The 10,878-nt window shown below is 33.2% G+C and overlaps 2 protein-coding genes across 2 annotated transcripts; both read right to left on the bottom strand.

Annotated features, from left to right (window-relative positions):
• Positions 1-2,724: 2,724 nt before the first annotated feature.
• LOC125198350 (wound-induced basic protein) lies at positions 2,725-4,076 on the bottom strand. The gene is made up of 2 exons (XM_048096711.1): positions 3,914-4,076; positions 2,725-2,954 (listed from the first exon to the last, which is right to left on the bottom strand). The coding sequence occupies exons 1-2, from the start codon at positions 3,982-3,984 to the stop codon at positions 2,882-2,884; spliced, it is 144 nt and encodes a 47-aa protein (XP_047952668.1). The 5' UTR covers positions 3,985-4,076; the 3' UTR covers positions 2,725-2,881.
• A 3,021-nt stretch (positions 4,077-7,097) lies between these two features.
• Positions 7,098-8,724, bottom strand: LOC125198348. The gene is made up of 4 exons (XM_048096710.1): positions 8,693-8,724; positions 7,888-8,037; positions 7,545-7,693; positions 7,098-7,469 (listed from the first exon to the last, which is right to left on the bottom strand). The coding sequence occupies exons 2-4, from the start codon at positions 8,011-8,013 to the stop codon at positions 7,427-7,429; spliced, it is 318 nt and encodes a 105-aa protein (XP_047952667.1). The 5' UTR covers positions 8,014-8,037; positions 8,693-8,724; the 3' UTR covers positions 7,098-7,426.
• Between the last annotated feature and the right edge of the window lie 2,154 nt (positions 8,725-10,878).

The raw sequence follows: 10,878 nt of genomic DNA, 5'->3' as shown, positions 1-10,878 counted from the left end.
GTATATACCACAAATCAAATCAAAGTAGATTATTAAATAAGATGAACAAGATCTATCTATGATAAAGCATTGTTATGAACCTTCTTGCTACTCTTATGCAAATGCAACCACCCAATCCCCTTAATCGCCTTGGAAATCTTGACAAGTTCGGCCTTGCCACCCCAAGATTCATCTTCCCCGCCGACATCTTCAACGCCTGCAAACAACACAGCTGTATCTCATTCTCATCCTCTTCCTCCTCCACACATCAACTTTCCTTCTCCTCCCAACGCCACTCTTCTTCGAATCCACCTCGTGCGCCTCCACAGCGAGTCCATCCCCTCTCCTCCACCGCCTCCTCCGCTGTGCCTCTCCTCGAACAGTTTTCCGGCCAGCGTCCTCCTCCACCCCCTCTCCCTCCTCATCGACCCGCAGCTCGAGGCGAGTTTGATCTCGACACGACCACATTCGATCCGTTCATGATCACTGAATCATCAAGCCTCTTCTCCTCCTCCATCGCCGGAGTCTTGAATTTTCCGGCGGCGGCGATCGGAGCTTCTCCGGCGAGGCCCGGCAGCGGAATCGGCTCCAAAATGGGATCTTTTGGGGGGTCTGGTGTAACTCCCCCTCACCTCTGCCATTGATGGAGGGCCGAAGAAGATTTCGTAAAGTTCAGAGCTTTGGAGCTCTTCATTGGGATGGTGATCTTTGTTGAGCTGCAGTCTCTGTAGGAAGGCGAGGGAGATGAGGAAGTGGTGAGGAAAAAGGGGAGAGGAAGGAGAGGAGCTTGAGGAGGTAGGGGGAGAAGAAGATGAAGTAGGAGAAGTAGAGGGGATGAGAGAGAATGGAGGAGTAGAGGAGAATGAAGAAGTCAGAGATGAGAAGACTAGAAAAATGAGACTTGGAGATGCACAGCTCAGACATTTCTGGGAATAATAGAAAAATGGGAGATGGTGAAGAAATGGGGAAGAAGAATTAGAAGAAGGAATCTTGGTGATTGGGAAGTCTAGTTGTGGAAGTAGTGAATGCGGCGTGAATAAAGGGAAGAGAAATTTGTTTAAGTAAGAGAGAGAAACAATGCAATGGAAGAAAAGGGTGATTTGCTTTGGAAAGAAAAGCTTTTGCATTTCTTGATTCCATTGAACAACCGAAATTATGACCTTTTCTATTATGTTAAAAGGATTGGAGTGTAGTGTTTTAAGCTCTATTTGAGGAATGTGCTTATAAACTTATGTGGGATCAGATATGCTAAACATGTCTTCAAATAGAGATTTACAATGAATGATCTAATAATTATGTAAATAAATGATTTTGTGAGTATCACGTGGAGTGAAATAAATTAAATGTTACACGGACATGGAGTAGTAAACATTGATTTATATAACTATATATCACAGTACAGAAGCAAAATCAATACAACCATCTTGGAGGCTGAGTTATAAGTAACAAACCCAAATTTATTCGATATTTTTGTCATATGTAGAAGTACAAGAAAAAAATATAACTATGCCTATGACATTTTTTTGGATTATTGAATTATATTCTAGTTTTGCACTGGCTATCTTTTTGCATCATCTTGAATTAGGCTTTAAATAAATCGATTGCTACACATAACATACTAATTAATATAGATCATGCAGTGTAATGGGAAATAATTAAGTTAATCCTATCTAATTAATGCACTTAAAGTAGTCGGCAAAGAACCAACGTACACATACATCACATGGGCGAGAAAGAATAATTAAATTTAGAGATGAAGCAAAGTCAAAGGCTATCAATTACATTCAATAATAACACACTTTAACACTATAATCTCTGCCTCGACATTCTCCACAATACAAAAAGGCAAAAATTGTAAAAAAGAAATAATGACATGTAAGGACAAATTTGACTAATCCGAGTTCTATATGGCAGAGAATATGCATCGAAGCATCTTGCAAATAATTAAAGCATCAATCCATCTTTTAAATGCACAAATGAATAGCACCCTAGTAGTTGAAATAGATCATGACAATCCACCCCTACAGATTGTTCAATCAAGATCAACCATAACCGAAGAATGGATCAAAATCAAATTATTAATGTGGTAGTGATTAAAGGCAAGCATCANTAATGAGGGGGGTACATAAGATAAAGGGGTTAATTGATGGTGAATTCTAAAGGGTTTTCTGGTTTGGAAAAAAAGAAGCTCAAAGTCTTCAACTTCACATGGGAAGACACTCAATTACCACATTGCACACACCACCTTTTTCACAACCACCACCAAGCCTTTTTTCTCTGATTAGTGGACCCCTAATTGTCTGCTGTGACCATTTTCACAATTTTTACAGTGTCAATCTTGTGAGAACATTCACTATGTAACTGTAAATCCCACAACAAACTTCACCAGGCAAGTCAAAGCTTTCACAAGTGAAAGCATAAAGTAATTCTTCTATCATCTAAAGGTAGCAACTATGCAAGATTTTCATGAATATAATAAAGCAGACAAAGTAAAGGGGGGAAAAAATTCAGAATTTTCTGGTAGACATATCATAGATACCCATATCATCCAGAAGGGGAGGAATTAACCACGAAGCATAAAGTAATTCTTCTATCATCTAAAGAGGGGAAAAAATTCAGAATCCCTCTGGAAGATATATACCAAACATCCAGAAGGGATGGGGAATTAACCACTAAATATGAACAAGCATAACATATAGATATATGAGCATCATTTAACAGAAGCGGAGAACTTGAGGCAGTAGATTTATCAGAAATAAGCTTCACTAAATAAAAACCAATATCTTGTTACACATAGTCTAGAGAAACAAACTCGATATTCAAGTTTAGAGAGTTGCACTTATAAAGTGCACATCTAGACACTTGGAAACTCCATCCAAACTAGTGCTTGCATAATGCACGCTTACTCGTTCATAACAGGTTTGTTCTCATTTGCCTTTGGCCTATGTTCCTTCGGCTTCTGCTCTTCAGTTTTCCTTTTGAAATGAATCAGCACCAATGTCAGAGAAATTAAATTATTGAATCAAAAACATTGTTCTTGTTCTACTAAAAAGTCATATACAGTTTTTAACTATGAGTTTCAAGTATAAGAGAAACCACATAGAAAAAGATACATGTGGGCACAGAAAATACATAAATCGGTTGATAGATTCCTTACAAAAACCAGCACTGGATGTCAATTATCTTTAAATGAGAGCATAAAGAAAACAAGTACTAACTCATTGCTAGATTCCTTATAAAACACAGGACATATATCATCTCCAAATGAGAAGCAAGCAAGTTACATAAAGTGAAGCCAAACAATGATAACCATGGAAAAATTCAAAATTAAGCAGAAATAAAGTACAACTTGCACTCCAATTACCCCTCTCAACTCTGGCAGAAAAAAATCACTCAATCTGTATATGTAATTACATTTCTACAGTGATAAATTGCGGAAAATATATAAATTGGAATATATGTTTATATTCCAAACCAGCTGGGAGCTACAATAATTAATTAAACAAGAATATGCAGGAAAGAAAAAAGTTTACATTTTGTACATAGACTTACAGTTCTAACTCATTCAATCAATGGAAAATTCAAAATTCTATAAATATGCAAATATCACAAGAAGCTCGAGTTAGCATAGTTTATTGCAAAATCAATTAATCGAGCAATATTAGATCACTCCAAATAAAGCAACAATCAATGAACAAAGAAAAACATCAACATAACAATCAATCTTCGAATTTTAGGGTTCGTGAAATTTGTTGTAATTTTATAAACAAAACCACAAAATCACAGAATCATTATACATTTATAAAATCACAGAATCATTATACATTCAAGGCAGCAACTAACAAGCAACAAATCCGGCGGAAACCAGTTTTGTGCAACGTAAATTGAAAAAAAATCAAAACCTAAAGAACTTCAAATTCGAGTAGAGATATACCTCTTGTCGGAGGCGCCGCCCTTCTGGCTGAGGAACGAACGGAAAAGTGGCGAATTCACGTCGTAAATCATTTTCACAGATCAATTCAACGGCGCAAGAAAAACCCTAATCTCTCAAATTTTGGGAAACTTCGTTTAGCTGAAGAGCTCTTTAATTCAATTAGGGTCTAAATATTATAAGCCTATTAAAACTTTATAATGGGCCTAGGCCCAACAGCTTTGATCATTTGACCAAATTTTGATAAATTTATTCATGAGATAAATGTTGATTGATCTAGAATTTCCATCAAAAAAAAAAATCATTTTCGTTCGATCAATTATATATTAATTTGCCTAATTAAAGATGAAACAAGATCCGTCTTTCCTAATGGATTACTCTCGATTCGAATTGAAGAAGCAACATAACACAATAAATCCGAGTTTTCCTCATGAATCGTTAAAACTTGAATCTCATTAAATCTGAATCAGATTGAATAAAGGTTCTTCAACATGTTTCGATGATTCAACCAGAATGAAAATATGTCCAGGAAAAATATTTGTTTACAAAAAAATCAAGTAAAAGATAAAAAAAATTAGAAACTTAGTTACTCCTGTCAGAAAGATTGTCCATTTATTTTTTCACACTTGTTTTGCAAAAATAATAATAAATAATTAAAGTAGAGAAAAAGTAAAGTAAAAGAAGAATAATGTAGAGAATATCTTACCTACGTTATTCTTTCTTTTATTTTACTTTCTTTCAACTTTACTTATTTATTATTATTTTAAGCAAAATGAGCTGAAAAAGCTGGACAATCTTTCACGGAGGTATAACCTAACCACCTTATATTTTGAGATGAATAACAATTATGAATTATGAAGTCTTGAGGAAGTCTTTCTATGACTTGATCAACTTTTCATACTTGTCATTGCCATGACCATGGAGAAAAAGACTTAAAAATGAAGTCGTCAAAAAAATTAAAAATAAATGAACTTGGCCAAGTCTTTGAATATATACCTAAACCATCAAAATAATTCCACGACGTATTTATTTTGATGGCCACGTAAATTCCCAACCTATAATATTTATTTTATTTAAAAAACATAAATTTTCTCATGACTATTTATATTTTATACCCTTCATTAGCGGAAGGGTCGGCATCTCTACAATATCTCGAGAAAGATAATTATGTAGAAAATATTTGAACATTAAATAAGACTATTAATTTTAATTATTATTATAATTATTGATTTCAAATCGTCCAACACGTGTTTCTTTAATTGCATCCAACATCCAACTATTTTTGGAGAGTGTGTTATAGGGAAAATTGCAAAATATAGGATAATGGACTAAAATTTAAACCACCCATCATTGATTCATTATACGTATTAACATAGTGGTGATAGCAATATTTTTTTTTTTTAATTATACTACTTAACTAAACACGACGCCTTAATTTTATAAAATCATGCAATGTCACCATTCTAGTACTATCATAAAAAATGGGTAATTAAAAGTAAATATTTAAACTGCAAAATCCTAATTTAGTTAAATTTTGTCATTTTTGCTTCATCAACTTCGCTATCATTCTTATCATGCAATAAATGACTAAGTTTGAAATATATTTTAGTCATTTATGGCAATAGTAAATTTGGGTGAGTGAATATTTTTAACCGATCTTCGATTTTCGTTTGAGCTTACCTAAACCTAGAATGAATAGGGGTTATGGAAAACAAAAAATGAATATTCAATTTTGTCCCATTGTTTTATCATTTCATAAAAAATATCAATCTTACGTAATTTTAAACGCCACCCAATATTTCAATTTCAACTAAAAATATCGAATATAAAATTTTCGGACAAAATTACTCCCAAATTTTTGAAAGAAAATACTCACGGTTTTACGAAATCAATTTAAAAACTGCTGAAGCATAGAAGCCAAATCAAAGTTAAGTTCAGAACTATTATAGTAGTGTATTTAATTTTTACGTTGTATTAATTTCGTAATTCTACTTGTGAAAGACAAACGCCGATTGGACGTCGGAGAATTCGGTGGTAGTGTCGAACCAAGCACGACTTCGTAATTGATTAGACGATCAAGGAACAAGCTGGAACAAGAAGATTTATAGGTTTCAAAAACTCGGATGTAATTTCATCCGATCTTTTGGACGTTGTGAAGTGACGATTATAACGTAAAAACGTACGAGATAAAATCAATATTTATCTAAAAATAAAGAATAAAAGTGACAGGGCGTTATCCGGTGGAATTGGCAGGCGGGCTATCCAATCAATGGTTTCGTCGGTGAAGGTTTTATTATTCGTCGCTATACCACCAACCATTTTTCAATTATTGATTCATTTCCTAAATTCCTTTCTATTTTATGTTTCTCTCAAATTACTCTTTTCTCCTCCTCTCTATTTAATGTGTGACAGCATAATGGCGGTGGAATGTATCTTTTGATATGATAGAATGACGGTATTGCCCTCGCAATCTTACAAATATTTTAGTACTCATATTTATTTGCTTTAGGTATATGATTGAGTGTAGTGTAATAATTTAATTAGATTTTATATGTATTTTATTTTTTAATAGTAGGAAAAATAAGTCAAACAAAGTGCTATTATATGTCACAAATTAGTACGGAGAGTGTTGTGGTCTTGTGGAACACGTGATATAAGTGTGTTTATTTTATTTCCATTTCCTATAAATAATATAGAACTGAATAAATTCAAATATATCTCCCAGTCTAAATCGAGTAAAAACAATTAAATTTATGCGGCTCCATATGTATATCGGCAAACGTGAAGGTCCACTTTATTATCCACATTTTTGGTGGGTCTTTCTTTTTCCTAAAATTAGTTGAATACTTTTTTTTTTTAAAGTAATAGAACTATAAAATACAACGAGTCAACGATCCAGATATTTTGATCCCCACCTAAATAAATAAATAAAGTTACTAGAAAGATTGAAGCACAAAAGAAATTATTCCCAGAGAAAAACAGCTTCTTTGCATTTGAAAGGGATAAATTCTACAAAAATAAAATAAAAACACAATTTCATCGATTTTTGTCTCAGCAAGAATGCCACAACAACAAAATCACTATTATCACCATGTTAATTAACTAATCTATGAACAGACATCAAATTTATTAAATTACCACAATTTCAATATAAAACTTACGAATAAAACATTCTTTAACTAGCCAATGTTCCAAAATACAGACTATACATTAATCATTTACTCAAATATTGGAGTGCTACATATTACCATCAATGTGAACATATTTATAACCAAAAATCACAGCAAAACCACAATGGTTCATCTTTGAAAACATATGTAACTTCACTAACAACGGCCATGTTTCATGGTTTCAGATGAACATTTGCCTAAGCATCTATTTTGTAAACATTTCTAAGGTAACACGACGAATTCCTAGCTCGTGGTGTAAGTGTGGCTTCCGATTAGCAAAACCAGCGAATTCCATTTCAACAAGATTGAAAAGACCCAATCTTACTAGCACCGTGATATTGAAAACTTATGCAGAGCCGTATCCCAAGCAGTTAAGACAGCGTTGGACCCTACAATAAGAACGATAACCTTTAACAACTTAATTTTTTACACGACAAGACGTTTTTGAAGAGGAAATAACTCACTTGAATCCATCACAGGTTGGACAGACACAAGGGTTTATGAAGATTGGATCATAGAGTGGAGACCAATTTATAGTGCCACACCCTTTACACGTCTTGCACGCGTAGTAGCCAACTGCTTTACAGCTCCGACATGGCCGCCCATATTTTTTCTGCAAAAGCAACCTACATTAAACAGCCATAAGTGTACATAATAGCTAAACACGATTCCTTGATTTGCACTGAACCGAAAGCGAAGCAGTGTAAAGAAAAAGCAAAAACGACAAAGACGTGTAAATTTGGGTGGGATATATACTTCACCATATAAACTACTCCAAGTTGCTTATACAACACAGTGCACTCTAACCTTTTTAAATGAAGTGTAGCGTTCGGAAACTGAAGAGGACAGAAAACCAACAGCGAAAACTCCACCAAGAAGCGAAACAGCAACTGATGCTACCATACGCAGGGGATGGGAAACACCGTTTGGCATTTCAAATAACAACGAATTTGTAAACTGCAAAACAAACTGAGCTTCTACTCAATGAATGACCTCAACATAACTTGGAAGAGGCCTTCGTAGTCCTATACGGAAAATCGAGCATGAAGCTATCTCGTCAACGCTTAAATGCTAACGAGGAATAAAATAACTGCTGCTAAGCTCCTAAAAAGAAGACCTTTGAGTAAAGAACATTCGATTAACGAAAATAGAGCTGGCAATCAAACACATTATTTACAAGCTTACAAATTCAGCATCAAAATTCACAATCAAACTCAAGCTTAGCAAATTCAGCTATCAAAATTCGCAATCAAACACAAGCTTAGCAAATTCAGCCATCAAAATTGGCAATCAAACTCAAGCTTTGCAAATTCAGCTATCAAAATTGGCAATCAAACTCAAGCTTTGCAAATTCAGCTATCAAAAGTGGCAATCAAACACAAGCTTAGCAAATTCAGCTATCAAATTATTAAATTCAGCTATCCAATTATTCGTTTCCCTATTCCATTTGCAATGCGCATTATAGCAACACGATAATTAAAGTTTCCACATAAATTCCAAATTGAAAAGGCCAAATCACGTAGGAAAACACCAACGCAATCAATTCAAAATCTTCAAAGAAAGAATGTAACTATTTAATTCACCACAAATCGAAAATTAGAAGAAATATTACCTTCTGTGTGCAGTTTATCACATAATGCACCGCAAAAAGGGATAATCTCAAATTCAACCATAAACAAAGCTAGAGACCACGTGAATTTCGCCGGAGAGGTTGCCGGAGGTCGGGCGGTGGTGGAGCGGCGAGGCAGGGAAAGAGGGAGAAGTCGCCGCTTTTTCACCGAATTTTAATTTATGGAGAATTTTAATACTAAGATTTGGTATTTTTATTTTCTTTATACTAAAACATTGGAGTATTAAATTTTAGTATGTTTCCCAATTAAATAAATCAACTGGACTAAAAAAATATATATTATCCTAGTTTTTTGGGGAGACCTTTATCGAACTAATATACCCATACTTTTTCTTTATTGAACATATCTGCAATTCTAATTGAAAGGTGACCAAAGTAGGTGAAATAAATGGATTCTTTAAAAAGAGACCAAAGTGAGTCTACAAAAATATGAACCCAGTTAGATACTAGTATATGAAAATAAAAACATTTTGTTTAATTTCATAAATCGAGAAACAAAGTGTAAATACACATGAAGAAAGGTACTAGTAATTATGTTTTGACGATAAAGTTAAATGTCAATTAAACGTTGCTGCATAACTAGTTTGTTTGAATACTCACTCTATCCGGTTAAGATGGCATTCTTGCCGTACGAGGTTTAGGAGTTATTGGTTAAAGTGTTTAATTGGAGAGACAAGGTGAATGTAAGTATTAAAATGAGAGATAAAGAAATATTTATATTTTAATAGGAGTGAGAAAAAGTGGTTGGGTGTATTAATTGGAGAGAGGAGGTTCCAAAAAATGAATTGTCTAGTCTTAGTTGGAATGACAAATAAGAAAATGTCTATTAAACTGAGACGGATGGAGTATTTGTTGTTGAGATATCAAATATTACTCCATTCAACGATTGAAGTTTATCAATTCGTCCGTTTTGAAAAAAAGCACAATAAAAAGTTAATAACTAAGGAAAGTAATTTTGACCAAATATATACGCATACTATTATGTCAGTCAATAATCCCGTTATTCAATTTTGAGATATTAACAAAAATTAATGGCATTCTAGTTTTGGTAACATAATTCATCACTTTCTTATTTGGTAATTCAAGTAAAATCTCTTTTTTCACATTTAAACTATTGTTACATACTATCAATACAACTATTAGTAATGGATGAAGAAAGTATATTATTGCGTTTCGAAAACATTATACCCTCCATTGCACAATAAAAATAATGGTTGAGCAACTATTTATACCAAACACTATTAAATTAAACCCCACTCTACAAATAATTAAATAGTACATTATACTAAGTTATAGCACGGCAATGGTAAATAACTACGCCCTAAGCCACGAGATTAAAGTCGTGAATATAGGTATAGTAGTATTTAATGAAGGCGTTTGGTAATTTCCTTTGTTAAATATACGTGGCCGTTATTTTGAGTGTTTTTTTTTGTGATAATATTTATATTTTGATATGAACTATCTGTTCTAAATTCTACTACTAAGTTCTAAATTTGTAAATTGAAGACAATAATTTTTGCTATATTTTTATATTACTCAAAATATAAATTTTTTTGATGTTAAAAATTGTCATGCAACCCACTCAAAGACTGTGCGACTCGACTGCCGTCAAACATTCGGGGCACAAATAGAGATTTAGATTTCTAATTAAGTAATAATACCGACTTTTTAAAGATTTTATAATCATGCAATTTTGAGTTTTTTTTTTTAATTTAATTTAATAATTTTGATTATGTATTTTTAAACTTAATGAATTTCATTTCATATTTCAAGTAAACCACATAATTAATTAAAATATATAATAAATAAAATATCGTAAAATATATAATACTCACATCCGCTCGGATAATTCATCCAGTTTCATTTCGTCAGTCACATAATTTGTCCCACTCACTTTTACCATTTTGGTAGTGGACTATATTCTACCATTTCATTCCTACTCACATTTATTATAAAACCAATATATAAAGGTATGACTCACATTCCACCTGACTTTTTCAACCGCACTTTTCATTCATTTAAACCTGCGATCAAAGTGATCCGAATTATCACGAAGGGAGTAAATAAAATACCGGGTCCATGAATATTGGTCCATGAGTGTGATAGAAGTATATCGTGGATGGAAAAGAATAATTAGACTCAAATAACAATTTATTAATTATCGAAAT

Source organism: Salvia hispanica, unplaced genomic scaffold (assembly GCF_023119035.1).
Source record: "Salvia hispanica cultivar TCC Black 2014 unplaced genomic scaffold, UniMelb_Shisp_WGS_1.0 HiC_scaffold_138, whole genome shotgun sequence".
NCBI lineage: Eukaryota > Viridiplantae > Streptophyta > Magnoliopsida > Lamiales > Lamiaceae > Salvia > Salvia hispanica.
This window is presented reverse-complemented; position numbering and strand designations above follow the sequence as displayed.

Excerpts from the sequence above, each read along its gene's own strand:
- LOC125198350 (XM_048096711.1), bottom strand. The coding sequence starts at position 3,984 with ATGATTTACGACGTGAATTCGCCACTTTTCCGTTCGTTCCTCAGCCAG. Across the intron at positions 2,955-3,913 it reads GGCGGCGCCTCCGACAAGAG|GAAAACTGAAGAGCAGAAGC; the intron begins GTATATCTCTAC and ends TCATTTCAAAAG.
- LOC125198348 (XM_048096710.1), bottom strand. The coding sequence starts at position 8,013 with ATGCCAAACGGTGTTTCCCATCCCCTGCGTATGGTAGCATCAGTTGCT. Across the intron at positions 7,694-7,887 it reads GCTACACTTCATTTAAAAAG|AAAAAATATGGGCGGCCATG; the intron begins GTTAGAGTGCAC and ends TTGCTTTTGCAG. Across the intron at positions 7,470-7,544 it reads CCAACCTGTGATGGATTCAA|GGTCCAACGCTGTCTTAACT; the intron begins GTGAGTTATTTC and ends TTCTTATTGTAG.